Source organism: Protopterus annectens, chromosome 9.part0 (genome assembly GCF_019279795.1).
Source record: "Protopterus annectens isolate FY-2018-M chromosome 9.part0, PAN1.0, whole genome shotgun sequence".
Classification (NCBI taxonomy): Eukaryota; Metazoa; Chordata; order Ceratodontiformes; family Protopteridae; genus Protopterus; species Protopterus annectens.
In genome coordinates, this window is record NC_056743.1 from 5,462,442 (window position 1) to 5,483,336 (window position 20,895).

General features: G+C 43.3%; 1 protein-coding gene across 4 annotated transcripts in view; it reads left to right on the forward strand.

The window, feature by feature from the left end:
• Positions 1-16,317, forward strand: part of LOC122811009 (interferon regulatory factor 3-like) — a 782,651-nt gene extending 766,334 nt beyond the window's left edge. For 3 of the 4 annotated variants that reach the window (XM_044082517.1, XM_044082519.1, XM_044082518.1), the window contains one exon: positions 15,671-16,317. In XM_044082517.1, the coding sequence (XP_043938452.1) occupies positions 15,671-15,832 (162 nt within the window). In that variant the 3' untranslated portion in view covers positions 15,833-16,317. The remainder of the gene's footprint in view (positions 1-15,670) is intronic. The other variant, XM_044082521.1, reaches the window with a different exon arrangement.
• The last annotated feature ends 4,578 nt before the right edge of the window (positions 16,318-20,895 follow it).

The window sequence follows — 20,895 nt, forward strand, 5'->3', positions numbered from 1 at the left end:
TCTAGGGAGAGGATGTAACTCTTGTGCTGGGCCGTACTCATATCTGAAGCAGGTCTCCAAGGTGAACAGCCTACGGCATGTTAGAACAATGTAGGCAAGGAAAGTCGGCAAGCCAGATTCATAACTTCTGTATAAGGATTGGCTCTAAGGGCTGGGTCAGTCGGGCTTGAGTATGAAGCAGGTCTGGGTATGAGTTGCAGCTGTACAAAGTGTTGCCCCTCACTGTGCCCCCCTTACAAGGGGGCTGGAGGGTGGCAATAATGACTGTGGACAGTCTCCGGGTCCTTCCTGTATCTGTCCCGACTGGCATCCCACATTTTCCACCAACTAGCAGCTAAGTTAGAATTGGTGTGGAACAGGGGAATCTGACTGCATAATTAAAACAAAGCACCGTGAAGGCCCAAGGCAAGTGCTGGGGCAATGTGATTTCTGTCCAGTGCTCTGAATGTCAAAGTGAAGAAATTCAATGAAGCGCGGGTAAATGGCAGGAGTAACTATGACCATCTAAAGGGAGCCAAATGCCTCGTCATATAGTTAGTGATGTGCATGAATGGATGAATGAGATTCCCACTGTCCCTACCTACTATCTAGAGAAACCACAGCCAAGGGAACGGGCTTCACAGAATCAGTGGGGAAAGAGCACCCTGTTGAGCTTGATTCTAGTCTGGCACTGTGACTCTGGCATTGTGAATCCCTCCTCAGAGAATTATAGAACATTGTTAAACCTTTGCTTTTGGTTTAAGTTTTTGTGCCTTTATTTATTTATTTATTTTTTATTGCCATAATGTTAAGTTTACCAAAGGTCACCTATTATCAGGCCACATTTTATATGCAAAGTGAAGTACAATTATTATAAAAATAAAACAGTTTTCTGACTTTTTTTTTTAAACAAGAAACAATTTTATTAAATTATCACTTTTGACATAGGCAATTGTACATTTATATAAATGAAAACAAAGCATACTGACATAATCTTAGTTGCAAGTATTACACATTCCAAACCATATTGATATAACTTTAGTTGCAAACATTATATATCATTTATAATCTACCCAGTCATTGCTAGTCAAACATTACATAGCTCATTCAAATCCTGCCTTCTTTTAAACGCCATTCCTCCCCTGTATTTATTGTTCCCACAACTCCCATTTTTTCTATGTAATTTGCTCCTACCTTTTTCTAAATATCCCAATTCAAGTTGTTTTATCTCTGTTACTATATTCATTACTTTTAGTACAGCTGGTTTAGACTTTGATTTCCATTTTCAAGTAATTGTTTCTTTGGCAGCCACCATAATTAGACTCAGCAAGGCCTTACTATGTCTAGACAATTCCAATTCTGTATCATAGCTCAGAAAAATAATTTCCTTAGTGATACCAATTTGTTTACCTAGTATTTCTGATAGAGTAGTCTGCAAGGAATCTTTAAAGTCTGCCAACTGATTACACTCCCTGAAAATATGTTCCCAATTGCCTCCATCTTCCCCATCACACCACCATTTGCTATCCACTTGAGGAAAAATTCTCTGGAGTCTACTTGTGCTGTAAAAATACCGTTGTAAACATTTCCAAGCAAAAATCCTAAATCATCTAGATTTTGTTGCATATTTGGGAGACATACATATATTCTCCCATTGTTTCTTTGTGAATTGCTTATCCAGTCTCTCTTCCCAATCCTTTCTAACCTCCTCTGATTGATTCTTATAGTTATCATGCAATATTTTATATGCTGTAATAATTATTCCTTTTCTAACACCAGCTTCTTTTCCAGATTCTATTAAACATGTTACCAGTGTTGGTCTTTCATTTAGGACCCTGCTATTTCTTTCTCTTTGCCCATATTCTGATATCAGTCTTGATAGACAAGGCCATCTCTAACCTGCAGTTGAAATAAATTCTTGGCCTCTCCCCATTCTATTACCCTTCCCTCTCTAGTTATTTGCTCCCAAAACCTTGGTACCTTTGCCAGTTTTCTCCAGTAAATTCCAGTCCCCCTTGATTATTGTCTGTATCCCTAACTGCAGTTATTGCTATCAGCAGAATCTCCTTTCTCCATTCCTGGTTTAGCGTAGTTCTTAGAAATTACTTTCTCCTACTTTATGAATATGATATTCTGTATGATTATTGTTATTCTTCTTAAAGGCCTGTGTCCAAAATCCCAGTCTCTCCTTGTTTGTTGAGACATCTTTTTCATTATCATCATCCCTTTCCGCTTTGAATTATAATTTTCTGCTTGTGTTATACATAGGGGCCTTAACTGTGTTGCTGTGAAATACCCCTTCAAATCGAGTAATCTCAATCCGCATTGCTCTATTGGAAGAATAAACTTATCCCACTTGACTCTTCCTGTCTTCCCCTCCCAGATAAAATCCTTCAGCTCTTTATTAATTGCTTTCTACAGCTTCTCCTCTGTTTGATAAAGGTATGTCTGACTTATGTATAAGACTAAAGGGACTAAAAGCATTTTAACTGCTTGTATCTTACTATCCATATCCATATAACAGAGCTTCCAATTTCTCAGTTTTTGTATTATCTTTTGTTTAGTCTCTTCCCATATATCCTTAGCTGCCACACTGGAATTATTTTTAATCCATAGTCATAAATACTTAATTTTATTATGTCCCTATAAATATGGGTATTGCTGAACTAATTTGTGTGTGGGTACATAATTTACAGCTGTTGTCTTTGCTTTAGCTTCATTCATTTTGTATCCCAAAATATTTGAAACCCTCTCAAAATGTTCCACAACACTGTATAAAATAATATCATCTGCAAATAGAGCCAACTTTTCTTGACTACCATACCAATTATATCCTTGAATTTCTGAGTCCCTTATTTTTTTATTTATTTTTATTTATTTTTTTAATTTTTTGCAAGTGGTCATAATGCAAATAAGAAAGGAAAAAGAAGACACTCCTGCCTGGTTCCTCTACTCAAATAGAAGTTATCAGAGAGGAACCCAGCCACTTTAAGTTTTGCCTCCAATCCCTCATATATCCTCCTAGTCAACCTTATAATTTTATCAGGGAATACAAATACTTCCATTGCCTTACTCATAAAGTCCCAGCCTACTCTGTCAAATGCTTTCTCTGCAGCAAGACCCACCAACAGCAATGGTATTTTCTTACATTCTGCTTCACTGTGGATCATCAATGTTCTGTTAATGTTGTCAAATGTTTGCCTCCCCTCCACAAAACCACATTGACCCATATCTATCAATTTTAGCATCACTTTTGCCATTTCTTTAGCCATTATAGACATAAACACTTTATGATCATGGTTTAGGATTGAACTGGGCCTGTATGAAGTTGTATCTGATGGATCTTTGCCCTCTTTAGGTATTACAGCTACCACTGCTTTCTTCCAGGATGTTGGTACTTCTCCTCCTCTTAAAATGCTGTTAAATAAACCTTCCAGATCTTTATCAGTTTTCTCCCTCCTAACTTCCAAACTTCCATAGGAATAAAATCTATTCCTGGAGACTTTCCTGTGGATTGGTTATATATCACAATTTTTATCTCATCGCCTTCTAGTCTAACTGTTAGCAACTGAGCCTTATCTACCTCTAACCTTGGTATATTTAATTCTTCATTAAGCATTTCCATTTGTAACTTTTCTTGATTTTCATATTTCTCTGCTTTATATAGACTTTCATAGAATTTTCAAAATATTTCTAATACTTCTACAGGATCTCTCGGCTGGGCTTGGGAGTGCCTTCTGTGTGAAGTCTGCATGTCCTCCCCACAGTTGGGTAGCGTTTGAAAGACATGCGTCCGTAAATGGGCATGCCTTCATTGAAGGTTGGGCGTTGAGCCGGCGCCTCGGCGTTTCGTAAAAATCTACTGCCAATCATTAGCGAACCGGAGTTCCGCTGTGGCGACCCCTTACCAGGAAAAGCCGAAAGACAAACAACAACTTCTACAGGATCTGTTGTTATCTTTCTTGTTATAGGCTCCCTAAGCTTAGCAACAGGCCTTTCTACTTTCTGTTGCCTGAGGTGTTGTGCTAAACGTTTCTGTGGTCTGGAGTCATAAAAAAAAAACAGTTGCTTAACAGCAATTTTTCTAAACTCATGCATGATATCAATGTAATCCTTTTTTCCTTTTAGCATTCTGCAGTTGCTCCTCTTCATCTTCTGTAAGATTCCCCCTATTTTGCAATACTTTAACATTTGTCAGTCCCTCTAAATAATTCTTGTTACTTCTTAGCCATATATTTTTCTTTTATTTTCACCCTATTTTCAAACTCCACTTTAATTTTATCCCACTCCCTAGCTATATTTTTAGAAGGAATCTTCCCTAATAGCTCCTGAATAATTTCCCAAACCATTCCTTAAAATCCTCTCTTTTCAACAGATAGGTGGGAAAGCACCAGTGTCTCATTTTTATTTCATTACCCTCTGTTTCTATTTAGATGTTATTGGTGCATGATCTGAAATAGTTATCAGGTGTGTAACAAGACTTTCAATTAAATGCACATTTTCCTGTGAAATGTAAATTCTATCTATCCTAGCCCAGTTTTTGTATCTTGGAGAATAATATGTAAATTCACTCCAAATTCACATCGTCCATGCCAAATATTTTCATACATTTCTTTAAAAATCTACCCTCCTTTGTTATATTTTCCATTCTGGGCCCCCCAGACACATGTTCATTGCTGCAAATCAAATTCCAGTCCCCTGCTATAAGTAATATTCCTTGGTGAAAGTTGATTATTTCTCCCAGAATTTTCTTAGTCTCCATTATAGCAGTTTTACGTGGAACATAAATACATACCAGCGTAATCCTCCTCCCTTGCCAGTAGCTCCTTAGTACTACAAATCTACCATTATTATATTTTTTATCTTCTTCTATCACTATTGGAGCTCCTCTAACAATTACTATCAGTACTTCTATTTTCCTTTGTCCCAGGCATTCTGCTGAATAACCATCTTGAAAACCTTTCTTTTTCAAATTCACATGTTCAGTTCTTTCTAAGTGTCTCCTCTAGCATAGCTATTTGCATTCTATATTTTTAATATAGTTCACTACTCTTTTGTTTTGTATTTATATGTGAGACCATTGACATTTAAAGACATTAGATAAAGCATCATTGTGTTAAAAAATTATTCCCACCTTTTATGTGTAACAGTTTTTTTTATGTGTCTAGTTCCAGCTTTTGTGTTACATGCATACACTGTTTTGCAGGTAGATCTTTTATACAGTTGTTTCTTGTCATAACCATTTAAGCCTATGTCACATATTAGAAAACTATTTATTTTATAGAAAGCCCTCAAACAAAAACGCAAACACACCCTCAATATCCCCTAAAACCTGTTAACTTAATAGTAGCACACAAAACTATGTACATCTTCAAGTATTGAAGTTTTACCCTCATAGGTTCATAGGTTCATAGGTTCATACTAGGCTATCTGCCCAAGGGCATTTATAAGCCTAGCCCATAGTTATTTGGCTTTCGCCACCCCTTTAGTTTGAATAAAACTATGCCTATTATTTTGCTGTGCCTCTGTCAAGCAGTGACACTGAAGTAATCCCTGGGGTATATCTGCGATCCCCCATCCATTGGTCAAGATTCCTCTTGAACAAGGCCAGCGAGGTGCTCTGCCTCACATGTACCGGGATTTTGTTCCACAGCATAGGGAGTCTCTGGGTGATGAATCTGTCCCTCCAGCATGTTCTATTAATAACCGTGTCAAGGTTTAAGTCTCCCGCCCTTGTGGTTCTGAGGGATCTAGATTTTTTGAGGTGAAGCATATTCATCAAATCAGGGTTTGACATGGCCTTATATGTCAGGCACAGGTCACCTCTGAGCAAGCGGTATGAGACTGAATAGAGCTGGAGTTCTTTCAGTCGGGCAGCATAAGACATATTTTTGAGACCCTTTATCCTTTTGGTGAGGAACTTTTGGGGCCTTTCCAGCTGCTGCAGGTGTCGGGTCAGATACATTCCGAATGGGGCATTGTACTCAATCATAGGTCTAATGAGTAATGAGTACAGAGGGACGATGTCCTCCCTTGATCTAGATGTGAATCCCTTCATGATCAGGTGGGCAATGTAGAAGGTTTTCCTAACCACTTTAGCAACATGAGTGTCAAATGAAAGGCTACTGTCAACCTGGGTCCCCAGATCCCTGATGACTTCTTCTGTGTAATAGGGGCAAGTGTCCCAGACTGACAGTCATACTCACAGCAGTACTCTCAACCTCTTAGAACAAGAAATCTAGACAAAGCCATAAATAATGAGGGCACAAAGGCCCCAAAATTTGGATAAATTTTAAATATTCCTCTTACAAACTTAGAAAATTGACAGAATAACAGGTTTTAAATTAGCATGAATTTTCTGAAGAATATGAAGTCTGAAACTTATCATTATTTATCATAATTTTTAAAAGTTGGGTGAATTTGATGAAGAGGGATTCTTTACTCTGTCTCCAGTTCCTAGTAATAACTTTCCTCCCTATTGCTAAAATTACCCCAGATATTGAAAATTGATCATACGTAAAACTCTCAGACATAGGGGCATTAAATAATACATGTTCTTTACAAATCATTATGCTATCATTCCATAAAGCTTGCATGAAGTGATTTGCATTTTAATAAAATAATTTAACATAACTACATTCAAATATAATGTGCTTCTAATTTGCTTTTGAGTTCTAGATTACATCTTCAAGAAAGAGTCTGGGCATACATATTAATTACAGCAAATATATCAGGAATAAGAAATGTTATATGTATACACTTCCAGAAATATTCTATGTATACGCTTGCAAGTATACATTTTCCAAAACTGTAACTGGGAAGTATGTCCTCAGGCCTCAATATGTCATTTTTATCTGAATATGAAGAATTATATTGTTCATTCTAAAAAAAAATAAATTACCAAAAGGTATCATTCATGTTTTCCCTATATTCAAAAATGATTTTATTTAACTTAGTTAACACTTAGTTACAATGTTTACAAAGATGAATTTATAAACATTCTATAAATAGTGGTAATTTCAGCACAGAAAGTGAGTTGAACTTAAAAAAAAAAATTTGTTGTGCATGAAATCAAATTCCCTGTGAGTACCCAATCATCTTGAACTAACCCAACCTCAGATGTTAACTTATTCATCTCTTCATTATCATAAGATTTCTGTCTTGAAAACAATTGTAACATCCTACATACTACCTGCCGTGATGTCAGTGGGGTTATACCACATTAGGTTGCGTTGCGGAGCCTCTTCACTGCCTGATACACATTGTAGTGTGCTGGTAATATTACCCTTAGTAGTAAAATATTTGTAATGCTAATAACATGTGCCTCAGACAAACACTGACATCTCTGGATAGCTTCATGTTACACTTTACTGTCATTTTTTTAAATAATACCTACTGGTTGCATGCACCCCTCTAACAGTACAGTATCAAACTGTTTTTACATTATTAATTTATTATTATTGTTAATTTATGTATAGAAAATATTTCATATTTTTCTTAACTCTCTGCAAATAGCTTTTGTTGCGGAATATGTTAACCATACCATACTTTATTAGACTGATTTTTTTAGGCTTGATAGAGGAAAAGCTATTGCACCACATATATTTAGGAGGGTAGGATTTTAACTCTACTTCTGCTAACAAAAGAATGCAATACATTTTTATATTTCCATCTTATCCTGAAGAGGACAGGAGAATGCAAAATGTAATTTATATGTGATTCATAATTTACAAATCAAAAATCAAACCCACACTTTCTTCAGGTGAAAGTCTCAACTCTGCTCACATGAAAGCATCATAAAACATTGTCACTATACTCCGTTTCCTACAGACTGTAAAGAGGTGACCTGTGTAGCTGTGTCTGACATACAAGGCTTCCTCTTACTCAGTATTAATGGATTTACTGCACATCAGCAAGTCAAATGGCATTAGAAATACTTGGTCGAGAGATCTTAACCCACAACATCAACAGAACTGTTTGGAGGGACAAGTATATCTTACATAGGATACCTTGGCTCTCTAACAGTCTCCATCCACATTAAACAAAGTTCATCCCTGTCCATATTCAGGTGCAACTTAGGTCCATGGATGGGGAACAGAAAATGTACCCAGGAACAGCCCCCCTGTACTACTAATGGGCATTATCATCTCCTAAATACTTTATCCCATGCATGGGTCCTCTCAAATTGCCTATGGTGTGATTCATGTTATTCTCATTAGGGTTAATATATAATTATCAACCATGGGATTTGTAGGGCCAAACTCTAAACAAATGGAAAAGGTAAATTTGAGCACATGGGGAGCTAGCCTAGCACTTACCTATGAACCTACAATCCTATAAAATGATTGTCTTTCCATCAAACTGCATTAAATTGTTTTATTCCTATTATTAATCCATTAGTGATACAAGAAGGAAACATTAAGCCCAACCATTTTTCAATTCAATATTTTTATATATGTGTGTATGTATATATACAAAAGGGAATCGGGGTTCACATCCCCAAATTCAGAGTGGCAGAAACAGGTGCTTCGCAGCGTCCAGTGCGGCAATGCAAAAGATCCCAAAAAAGCCAGCAGGTACCCCCTGGGAGAGTTCTCTTTCCTTTGTAAAGAGCAGAGTACACTAGAATGGGTTTGCCCATATATATATATATATATAGTTCCACTTCAGAATATCGAATTACTGAAAACTCGAACTTCATATGGTCGAGACCATATGATCGAGTTTTCAGTAACTCGAAATTCTGAAGTGGAATAAAAAAATAAAACCCAAACACATCGTTTCTGCAGGGGGGCAAGCCGCCCTGCATCCTCCCTATTTAAATATACCATCTCCGTGATTGCACTATAAAGAGGAAATGGGAGATCTCTCATTCTGCGCTTCTGCATTCAGTGCAGAACGGGAGATTTCCCTTTTCCCCACTGTAGCGCGATCTTAGACTTGCTATATTTAAGTAGGGGGGTGCAGGGGGGCTTGCCCCCCTGCAGAAACAATGTGTTTTTTTTTTTTTTATTCCACTTCGGAATTTCGAGTTACTCGACCATATGAAGTTCGAGTTTTCAGTAATTTGATATTCTGAAGTGGAACCATATATATATATATATATATATATATATATATATATATATATATATATATATATATATATATATATATATAAAATGTTTAAATGTTTTTAAAGTATTATTTACATATTGCAAGTTTGTAGGATTATAGATGGTGAATTGAAAATAATTACTTAATGCAAGCCAGTTTATTAAGAGTGAAATCCAAAATATTTTTTGTAATTCACATTTTTTAAATCAAACAAGGGTGAGTGTAATAATTTCCATTTAGGTGTATAAATATTCTGTATGGTGTATAATTGCTTTGAAAAAGGCTGCAAGTGAGTAGGTTTCCATATCTGGTAATTTAATAATTCCACTTTCATGCGGCATTTCTTAATGCAACTCAGTTTTAATTGTTGAATCCTGTTGTCCCTTGTGAAAAATGGATTTTGAGTTCATGGATTCTCCAGATTTCAGGATAATAAAATAATAAAATAAGTTAAAAGTTCAGATCTGAAGTAGTTACTTCATTTGCTCTGTAACCTGTGGGTATCGGATCCGATCTCGGATCCGAGCCGGCAGCTTCACAAGCTACAAGATCCGAGCTCCTAGCTCCTACCCCTACCCATAATCCCCTGCCACTAACTGTATTACCTCAGATCGTTTTTGCCGCGGCTGTAGACAGCTACTTTTTGAAGAGCTCCTTAGCTGACTGGTGAGATTGTTCCTTTTTTTCTCAGAAAAGCCTTTTCTTAGTGTTGATTGTGGTATGTGTGTATTCAGAGACCTATAGCCAGTATAGTTTGTTAAATAGTTTCCCTTTTTTTTTTTTTTTTGTTTAGTGTTAGTTTTTCTGTGTCCCCCCCCCCCCCCCACTTAGTGTTTGGGTGTGTGTGTGTGTTGTGGTAGAGAATGGCTGAAGGGCCCAAGGCCATTTTTTCAAAATGTACTGAGTGTGGCCATAAGCTTTCCCCTGCTGATGGCCACACTCAGTGCGTTTTATGCCTGGGGGTGGCTCATTTATCAACAGACTGCCAAATCTGTGCAGCCTTTAACCCCCGGGCACTTAGGGACAGGATATAAGCTAATCCTGGTGGGCTTGCTTCCCCAGGATTCGGCTGCTTCTTCCTCTCCAGCCAAGGCTCAGGCTGTCTCCACAGCCCCAGTGCCTTCCATTTCCCCCGCTCAACCGGGGACTCAACATCCCACTTCGGGCTTGAGTTCGGGGGACTCTGGTGCCTCTTCTTCTAAAGAGAAGAGGCACAAAGATAAAGAGAGACATAGGTCTCATAAAAGGTGGGCTGAGACTCAACCCTCAGCCCCGCCATCTAAGCTAGCTAGCTCTCCCTCGAGGGTTTCTGGATCCTCCCCCTCTCGGCTCCGTTCGCCTCATTTTTCGCCGGAGCCGGAGGAGGAGTACCGATCTCCCTCGAGGTCATCAAGGCAACCCTCCTGGCCTGCCTTGACGACTTCCTCTAGGTCGACCAGGAGCCTCACGGAAGCCGATATGGATCAGATGATGCGACGATTCCTGCAGACCCAAATGCAGATGGGGGTGCTCTTGCCTCCCCCCCCCCTCAGGGGGGGAGTGCGGCCTTTGTCTTTGCTCCGATCACTCCTTCTCCAACCCATTTTCGTGTTTTGGAGTCATCGGATCCGGGCCCTTTCAGAGCCGGAATTTTGTCGGCGCCGATAGCTCCGGTCTCTTCAACACCGACTATGCCCTCGAGTGTTTCGGATCTGAGTTCTCGGGGCTGAGGGCTGAGCGTCGGATCTGGGGGAGTTGATGTGTCTTCGGTGCCGCTGAGGTCAGAGTACACTTCTCTCTCGGATCCGACCGCATCGGCTCTGACTCTGGTCCCTACCTCAGAGCCGAGGAGATTGATCTCGGAGCCTGGGGAGAGTAGTTCTCCTTCAGCTTTTGAGGTAGTGGAGAGGGTGCTGTCGAGATCCTCCAGGTCCCCGGTCCGGGCTTCGGATCCTCTCGCACCCCCGCTGCATATGGGTCTATCCTCTGTCATCCGTCCATTGGGACAGCCTGCCCAAACCCTCCAGCCTGTTCCCGTGGAGGAACAGGAAGCCGTTGACTAGCCCTCCTCGGACAGTCCCACCGAGGAGGTCCCTCATAAATGGAAGTGTAAAAGGAGGCACCTGGACTCCCCTGAGTCCTTCACCACAGACACGGATTTGGATGAAAGGGAAGGTTCCCCAAGGTCACCCCCTGAGGTTGTCTCCTTTGGAGACATCATGGAGATGTTGTGTATTAGAGGGGGGTGGTCTGCCCAAAAACCTTCTGCGGACAAATCCGTCTTCCTGGAGGCATTTGAGGCAGGCCCGTCTACCTCCTGGGTGTCCCTTCCGGCTGACCCCCTGGTAGACCTTATTACTACCAGGGAGTGGAAGGAGCCTGACACCGTGGAGCCAATCCCGAGACAGCCCGACAAAGTCCTTAGCCACCCATCAGATAGACAGTCATGGGCCAAGGGGTCTCCGGTCGATGCCATGTTGGTGGCGGCTGCCACGAAGAGAGAACTCGCCCAAGAGAGTTCTTCGGTCCACCCTCCGGATAAGGAATCTTGAGCGCTGGACCACATTGGGAAGCGGATGTTTGCTTCAGCGACCTTCTCAGTGAGGGTGCTGAATTATATGGCACATACCATTAGGCTACAGCGAGGCTTGATTAAGGAATACGCTGCAGCCCCCCGGAGTCCATGTCGGTCGAGGACAAGCAGGTGTTTTCGACTCATATGGCCACTCTAAAATCCATTTCTACCAAGTCCATGCGGCTACTCTCTCTTGCAACGGAGGGAGCCGCAAGGGCCAGCGGAGCCGGGGTCATCTTGCGGCACCACGCCTGGCTCCGCCTTTGCGATTTCGCGGAGCCCTTCAAGGCGTCCTTCGTGAATGCACCCTTTGATGGGTCTTCGCTTTTTGGCAAGACCATTCACGAAACGCTGGTACAAAGCGAGAAGGACGGGAAGACGCTGTCTGCCGTCAGGGTCCGCTTCTCTAATCCCCAACAATCCTTCTCAAGGAATCAGAGGAATCAAAAGAAGTTGTGGTTCTGCAAGTCTCAGCAATCCCATCCAGCTTCGGACCCCTCATCCTCCAGAGGCAGAGGAGGACAAGGTGGATGCCAGCCCAGAGGCAGAGGGGGGGCCACGTAATTTCGGGTCTAGAGAGCCTTTCTTGGACAGACCCGCACAGCAGCCCTGAGGGCTTACCCGACTGTCCATCTCTGGAGGCAGTCAGGGGGTGGTTGATGGAGCATCTGTCAAATTGGGAGTCCATTACAACAGATCGATGGGTGCTCCAGGTCATATCCAGAGGTTACTCCATTCCCTTCCTAAGCCTTCCCCCTACAAGCAGACGCCTCCCCGATGTTCCACCCAATCAGAGGGAAGCAGCGGTTTCGGAGGTTTTGAAGTTGCTAAGAAAAAGAGCCATCCAGCCCGTCCCCCCAGATCAATCCGGATTGGGTTATTACTCCAGGTTCTTTTTAGTGCCAAAGAAGACAGGGGAACTAAGACCCATCCTAGACTTGTCCGCTCTGAACCTGTTCATCCCCAAGGAAAAATTCCGGATGGTCACACTTCAATCAATTCTCCCCTTGCTGCAGGAAAACGACTGGATGTGCTCTATAGACCTCAAGGATGCGTATTACCACATATTGATGGACAGATGATCCAGAAGGTTTCTCCATTTCCAGCTGGGAGCCAGTCATTATCAGTTCAGGGTTCTTCCGTTCGGCCTCACCTCAGCCCCCAGGGTGTTCACCAAGGTCATGGCAGTGGTTGCAGCCCACCTAAGACTTCAGGGCATTCAGGTTTTCCCGTACCTAGATGACTGGCTCCTTACCACCACCAACAGGCATCAACTCTGTGTTGCAAGAGATTACGCTCTGACTCTTGCCCAGAGTCTAGGCATCTCAGTGAATCTTCAAAAATCCTTCCTTCGCCCCGTAGAAGTATTAGAGTTCATAGGGGCCAGATTGGATACCCGTACTTCTCAAGCCTTTCTGACGTCGGACAGGCTGAGCAGCTTGTCACTTCAGGTGCTTACTCTTCTTCAGAGCCAGGCTTCTGCGGCGGAGTTAGTCCTGAGGGCATTAGGGTCTATGGCAGCAGCAATTGGTCTATCCCTTCATGCACGCCTGCGAATGTGGATTTTACAATGGATCCTCCAGATTTAGTGGTCGCTATTACTCCACCTATTAAGCTCTCCGATCCCACTGAGCAGAGTTTGCAGAGACTCCCTTCTTTGGTGGCTTCACTCTCGAGAGCTGAGGCAAGGGAGACCCTTTGTGACTCCCCCGCCCCAAGCCACATTGACCACGGATGCTTCTCGCCTCAGGTGGGGGGGGCATTGTTCGGGCAGAACCGTCCAAGGCACGTGGACTTTCCTAGAGACCGCTCTGCATATCAGTGTCCTAGAGATGAGGGCGGTGCTTCTAGCGTTGCAAGCTCTCCATGACCTTCTACCTCTGGGGACTATTGCAATCCAGACAGACAATATGTTGGTAGTCTGGTACATAAAGAAACAGGGAGGAACCAGGTCTTATCCCCTTTGTCGAGAAGCTATGAGAGTGTGGGAGTGGGCGATATCCACCAACCGCTTTCTAGTAGCAACGCACATTCCGGGACGGTCCAACATATTAGCGGACAAAATGAGTCGGATAATTCTCACTCCGTACGAGTGGTCTCTCAATCCATCAGTTGCAAAGCAGATCTTCCGCAAGTGGGGTTGGCCTTGCTGCAATCTTTTTGCTTCTCCATTAAACACAAAATGCAGCGAGTACTTCGCAATACTTCCCCCCGAGGGGGAGACTCCCAGAGATGCTTCTGTCTTCTTTATGCTTACCCTCCCCTTCCGCTTATGACCAAGTTCATACAGAAAGCCTCTTGGTTGGGGAGCAAAGTTATCCTCATAGCCCCATTCTGGCCTTGCCAGATCTGGTTCCCATACCTGCGGTCTCACAGTTTAACTCCCCCTTGGATACTGGAACCCATTCCAGACCTGATTTCACATCCCGCAGGATGTCAAACCCAGAACCTGGTAAACCTCAAGCTTGTGGCTTGGTTGATCCAGTTCCACTGATGGCAAGGACTCCCGGTATCTCATCACCAGTGAAGGCCATTCTGGTAGCGGCTCATAAGCCGGCTACCAGGAAAGTATATAATAGCAAGTGGAAATGCTTCTCCATCTGGGCAACAGACAAGGGCCTGGATCCTTTTACAGTTCCTATTCCAACAATCTTGGACTTCCTGTCGCTGATTTTTCGGCAGGGAGCAAGTGCTTCTATGGTTAAGGTGCAGTTAGCAGCCATTTCCCATTTTCATGTGGGAGATGGACTAGGGTCATTGGCATCCACAAAGTTATGCAAAACTTTCTTGTGAGGCATCTTTCTCTTGAAGTCTCCTGTGAAAACGGTGGTGCCCCCATGGGATTTGACACTAGTCTTGCAAGCCCCGACAAGTCCACCCTTTGAGCCTGCAGCCTCGATTCATTTAAAATTCTTGTCCTGGAAAACGGCCTTTTTGGTAGCTATTACTTCTGCCAAGAGGGTTTCGGAACTCCAAACACTGTGTATGAAACCACCTTATCTCATTTTTCACAGGGATAGAGTGTCTCTCTGGACTAACCCGTCTTTCTTACCTAAGGTGGCTTCGGAATCTAATATCAATCAATCAATCAGTTTGCCTGTGTTCTTTCCAAATTTTCAGAATAAGGGGGAGTACATATTGCACAAACTGGACGTACACAGGCAGCTACGTTTTTACTTGCACAGAACTAAGGATTTTTGCAAGTCTGATCAGTTGTTTGTGTCCTTTGCAAAATCAGCCAGGGGAAGGGCCATTTCTAAAGTGACCCTAGCAAATTGGATTTGTCAATGTATAGTTCAGGGGTATGTATCTTCGGGCAAACCAGCTCCTATGGGAATACACGCTCATTCTACCCGGTCCATCGTCACCTCAGCAGCTTTCTGGTCCAAGGTTCCTTTGGACGACATATGTTCAGCAGCTACCTGGTCCTCTTCTCATACATTCATTTCTCATTATAAACTGGATATGATATAGAGAAGTAGCACTTCTTTTGGCTCCGCGGTGCGTTAGAATATCCTTCCATAAGGCCACCCAGGTTTATTGTCTAGGTAGCTGGGGAATCTGTCCCACAGGTTGCAGAGCAAATGAAGTAACTACTTCAGATAAAGAAGTTATGTACTCACCATAACGTTCCATCTGAGTAGGTACTTCATTTGTCTGCAACCATCCCCCCCTGCCATTCCCCCTAAACTTTTCTCGGGTTTTCTTCTGGTCACCTGAAATTTTACTGTCTGGAGATTAGGTCTTCAGTATACCTCTGTCGAGGTTATGACTTAGATTGGGCAAAATCGATCTGAGGTAATACAGTTAGTGGCAGGGGGTTGTGGGTAGGGGGGAGGAGCTAGGAGCTTGGATCTTGTAGCTTGTGAAGCTGCCGGCTCACAGGTTGCAGACAAATAAAGTACCTACTCAGATGGAATGTTATGGTGAGTACATAACTTCTTTTTATACCTTGCGAAACTGGAAACATAGATGTTTCTATGCTATATAATTCATGTTTTTAGATTTCTTAGTGCACTATTATTTTTTTCTTTGTTTCAGGTTACCCTGGTTTCATGTCAGACGTTGCATGAAATGGCAGTTATGTGTGGTGCATCTTCTATGCAGGCAGAGAATGTAAACTTACAGATATCAGACTCTCTTAACAGTGCAAACCTTCTGTCTTGGCTGCAAGAATTAGAGGAAAGGATGGAGACAGCCTAAGAAGATCAAGTACCCACCATCTCATCTGCAGTCTGTCTGTATGTCCATCCTAGGGTAATGTTTTAACCAAACCGAATACACAATGATTAGGGGTGTTTCTTCATGATGTTTACTAAAACAACAAAATGTTTAAAAATCTACTTACTGTCAGTGGACATAAGACAGATTTTACTAGCAACCTAAAATTTCAGACATCTTTTCTTTATCTGAGTTAGTTAATGTATTAATTTTAATACTCAGGGGTGCTTTCTTATTTTATTAAAAATGTATTGGTGCAGTTTCCATGTCTGAATGCTTGAAATAAAATTGTCAGAAGTTTAGAGTGTTTGTTTTCAATAAAATTTGTCAGAATTAAAGTCAGCTATCTTGTTCTGTAAAAAGAATTAATATTGCAAATGGTGCTTAGTTCATGTACAGCAGGACTTTTGAGTATATCAAGGACTTGATAAAATAAACAATATTGTTATCCTGACAAATTAATGAAATCTAAAGTCTCAGTCTCTCTGTCAGTCAAAAGAGAGTAACCTAGTTAACAGCTGTATTACCTAGGTTTTATCTATATTTACACATTCATTCACAAGCTTGAATATAAAGATCAATGAAGACTCAATAAAAGACTTAAGTAAAAAAATATACTTGTTCTCTAATATAAAATAGTTAAGCCTTTGATTAGTTCTAGGGCTGTTATTCACTGGTACCCCAATAATATAGTCAGAACTGCATGTTCTGAATCAACCCACTAGATAAGGGACTGAGTTTGATAGAAACTTGAGTTCACTGTCCAATGTAGATTAGCATATCAACAATCCATAGAAAAGATTTCAGTGATGCAGGTGTGCGTGCTCCTACCACATGTGAGTAAGGTTGTGAGCTAGATCCTTCAGTGGTTTGTGACAGAAGCCATTTCAACATGTACTTTATCTTGTCTCAAGATAAGCACAGTACCTCCTCTCAAGGTAAGCACAGTACCCCCTCTCAAGGTAAGCATGGTACCTCCTCTCAAGGTAAGCACAGCATCTCTTCTCAAGGTAAGCACAGCACTTCTTCTCAAGTTAAACATGGTACCTCCTCTCAAGGTAAGCACAGCACCTCTTCTCAAAATAAGCACCTCCTCTCAGGATAAGCATGGTACCTCCTCTCAGGGTAAGCCAGGCACCTCCTCTCAGAGTAAGCACAGCACCTCCTCTCAAGGTAAGCATGGCACCTCCTCTCAAGGTAAGCATGGCATCTCCTCTCAAGGTAAGCATGGTACCTCCTCTCAAGGTAAGCACAGCATCTCTTCTCAAGGTAAGCACAGCACTTCTTCTCAAGTTAAACATGGTACCTCCTCTCAAGGTAAGCACAGCACCTCTTCTCAAAATAAGCACCTCCTCTCAGGATAAGCATGGTACCTCCTCTCAGGGTAAGCCAGGCACCTCCTCTCAGAGTAAGCACGGCACCTCCTCTCAAGGTAAGCACGGCACCTCCTCTCAAGGTAAGCATGGCACCTCCTCTCAAGGTAAGCATGGCATCTCCTCTCAAGGTAAGCACGGCACCGTCTCTCAAGTTAAGCACAGCTGCTTCTGTCAAGATAACCACAGCAACTCCTCTCAAGGTAAGCACAGCACTTCCTCTCAAGTTAAACATGGTACCTCCTCCTCTCAAGATAAGCACAGCACCTCCTCTCAAGGTAAGCACAGTACTACCTCTCAAGTTAAACATGGTACCTCCTCTCAAGGTAAGCACAGCATCTCTTCTCAAGGTAAGCACAGCACTTCTTCTCAAGTTAAACATGGTACCTCCTCTCAAGGTAAGCACAGCATCTCTTCTCAAGGTAAGCACATCACTTCCTCTCAAGTTAAACATGGTACCTCCTCTCAAGGTAAACATAGCACCTCTTCTCAAAATAAGCACCTCCTCTCAGGATAAGCATGGTACCTCTTCTCAAGGTAAGCATGGCACCTCCACTCAAGATAAGCACAGCACCTCCTCTCAAGGTAAGCACGGCACCTCCTCTCAAGATAAGCACGGCACCTCCTCTCAAGGTAAGCACAGCACTTCCTCTCAAGTTAAACATGGTACCTCCTCTCAAGATAAGCACAGCACCTCCTCTCAAGGTAAGCACAGCACTTCCTCTCAAGTTAAACATGGTACCTCCTCTCAAGGTAAACACAGCACCTCTTCTCAAAATAAGCACAGCATTTCCTCTCAAGTTAAACATGGTACCTCCTCTCAAGGTTACCACAGCACCTCCTCTCAACTCAAAGGAAGCACAGCACCCCCTCTCAAGGGAAGCACGGCACCTCCTTTCAAGGTAAGCATGGCACCTCCTTTCAAGGTAAGCATGGCACCTCCTCTCAAGGTAAGCATGGCACCTCCTCTCAAGGTAAGCACGGCACCTCCTCTCACTGTAAACATGGTACCTCCTCTCAAGGTAAACACAGCATCTCTTCTCAAAATAAGCACAGCATTTCCTCTCAAGTTAAACATGGTACCTCCTCTCAAGGTTACCACAGCACCTCCTCTCAACTCAAAGGAAGCACAGCACCCCCTCTCAAGGGAAGCACGGCACCTCCTTTCAAGGTAAGCATGGCACCTCCTTTCAAGGTAAGCACGGTACTGCCTCTCAAGGTAAGCATGGCACCTCCTCTCAAGGTAAGCATGGCACCTCCTCTCAAGGTAAGCACTGCACCTCATCTCAAGGTAAGCACAGCTCCTCCTCACAAGGTAAGCACAGCATCTCCTTTCAAGGTAAGCACGGCACCTCCTCTCAAGGTAAGCACGGCACCTCCTCTCACTGTAAACATGGTACCACCTCTCAAGGTAAGCACAGCACCTCCTCTCAAGATAAGCACAGCACTTCCTCTCAGGATAAGCATGGCACCTCCTCTCAGGATAAGCACGGCACCTCCTCTCACTGTAAACATGGTACCGCCTCTCAAGGTAAGCACAGCATCTGTTCTCAAGGTAAGCACAGCACCTCCTCTCAAGGTAAGCATGGCACCTCCTCTCAAGGTAAGTACAGCACTTCCTCTCATGTTAAACATGGTACCTCCTCTCAAGGTAAGCACGGCACCTCTTCTCAAAATAAGCACAGCATCTCCTCTCAGGATAAGCATGGTACCTCCTCTCAAGGTAAGCACTGCACCTCCTTTCAAGGTAAGCACGGTACCTCCTCTCAAGGTAAGCAGAGCACCTCATCTCAAGGTAAGCACAGCTCCTCCTCACAAGGTAAGCACAACACCTCCTGTCAAGGTAAGCACGGCACCTCCTCTCAAGATAAGCATGACACTCCCCTCAAGATAAGCACGGCACCTCCTCTCAAGGTAAGCATGACACTCCCCTCAAGATAAGCACGGCACCTCCTCTCAAGGTAAGCACGGCACCTCCTTGCAAGGTAAGCATGGCACCTCCTCTCAAGATAAGCATGACACTCCCCTCAAGATAAGCACGGCACCTCCTCTCAAGGTAAGCACGGCACCTCCTCTCACTGTACATATGGTACCACCTCCCAAGGTAAGCACCGCACCTCCTCTCAAGGTAAGCATGGCACCTCCTTGCAAGGTAAGCATGGCACCTCCTCTCAAGATAAGCATGACACTCCCCTCAAGATAAGCACGGCACCTCCTCTCAAGGTAAGCACGGCACCTCCTCTCACTGTACATATGGTACCACCTCCCAAGGTAAGAACCGCACCTCCTCTCAAGGTAAGCATGGCACCTCCTTGCAAGGTAAGCACGGTACCTTCTCTCAAGGTAAGCACAGCTGCTTCTGTCAAGGTAACCACAGCACCTCCTCTCACCTCAAAGTAAGCATGGCACTTCCTCTCAAGGTAAGCACAGTACCTCCTCTCATGTTAAGCACGGCATCTCCTCTCAAGGTAAGCACGGTACCTCCTCTCAAGGTAAGCACAGCATTTCCTCTCAAGTTAAACATGGTACCTCCTCTCAAGATAACCACAGCACCTCCTCTCAACTCAAAGTAAGCACAGAACCCCCTATCAAGGTAAGCACAGCACCTCCTCTCAAGGTAAACATGGTACCTCCTCTCAAGGTAACCACAGCACCTGCTCTCAAGGTAAGCACAGCATCTCCTCTCAAGGTAAGCACAGCACTTCCTCTCAAGGTAAGCACAGCACTTCCTCTCAAGGTAAGCACAGCATCTCCTCTCAATGTAAGCATGGCACCTCCTCACAAGGTAAGCATGGTACCTTCTCTCAAGGTAAGCACAACATTTCCTCTCAAGGTAAGCATAGCATCTCCTCTCAAGGTAAGTACAGCATCTCCTCTCAAGGTAAGCACAGCACCTCATCTCAAGGTAAGTACAGCATCTCCTCTCAAGGTAAGTACAGCATCTCCTCTCAAGGTAAGCACAGCACCTCATCTCAAGGTAAGCACGGCACTTCCTCTCAAGGTAAGCACAGCATCTCCTCTCAAGGTAAGCACAGCACCTCCTGTCAAGGTAAGTACAGCATCTCCTCTCAAGGTAAGCACAGCACCTCCTCTCAAGGTAAACATGGTACCTCCTCTCAAGGTAACCACAGCACCTGCTCTCAAGGTAAGCACAGCATCTCCTCTCAAGGTAAGCACAGCACTTCCTCTCAAGGTAAGCACAGCACTTCCTCTCAAGGTAAGCACAGCATCTCCTCTCAAGGTAAGCATGGCACCTCCTCACAAGGTAAGCATGGTACCTTCTCTCAAGGTAAGCACAACATTTCCTCTCAAGGTAAGCATAGCATCTCCTCTCAAGGTAAGTACAGCACCTCCTCTCAAGGTAAGCACAGCACTTCCTCTCAAGGTAAGCACAGCATCTCCTCTCAAGGTAAGCACAGCACCTCCTGTCAAGGTAAGTACAGCATCTCCTCTCAAGGTAAGCACAGCATCTCCTCTCAAGGTAAGCACAGCACCTCATCTCAAGGTAAGCACGGCACTTCTTCTCAAGTTAAACATGGTACCTCCTCTCAAGGCAAGCACGATACCTCCTCTGAAGGTAAGCACAGCACCTCCTCTCAAGGTAAGCACGGCACCTCCTCTCAAGGTAAGTACAGCACTTCCTCTCAAGGTAAGCACGGCATCCCCTCTCAG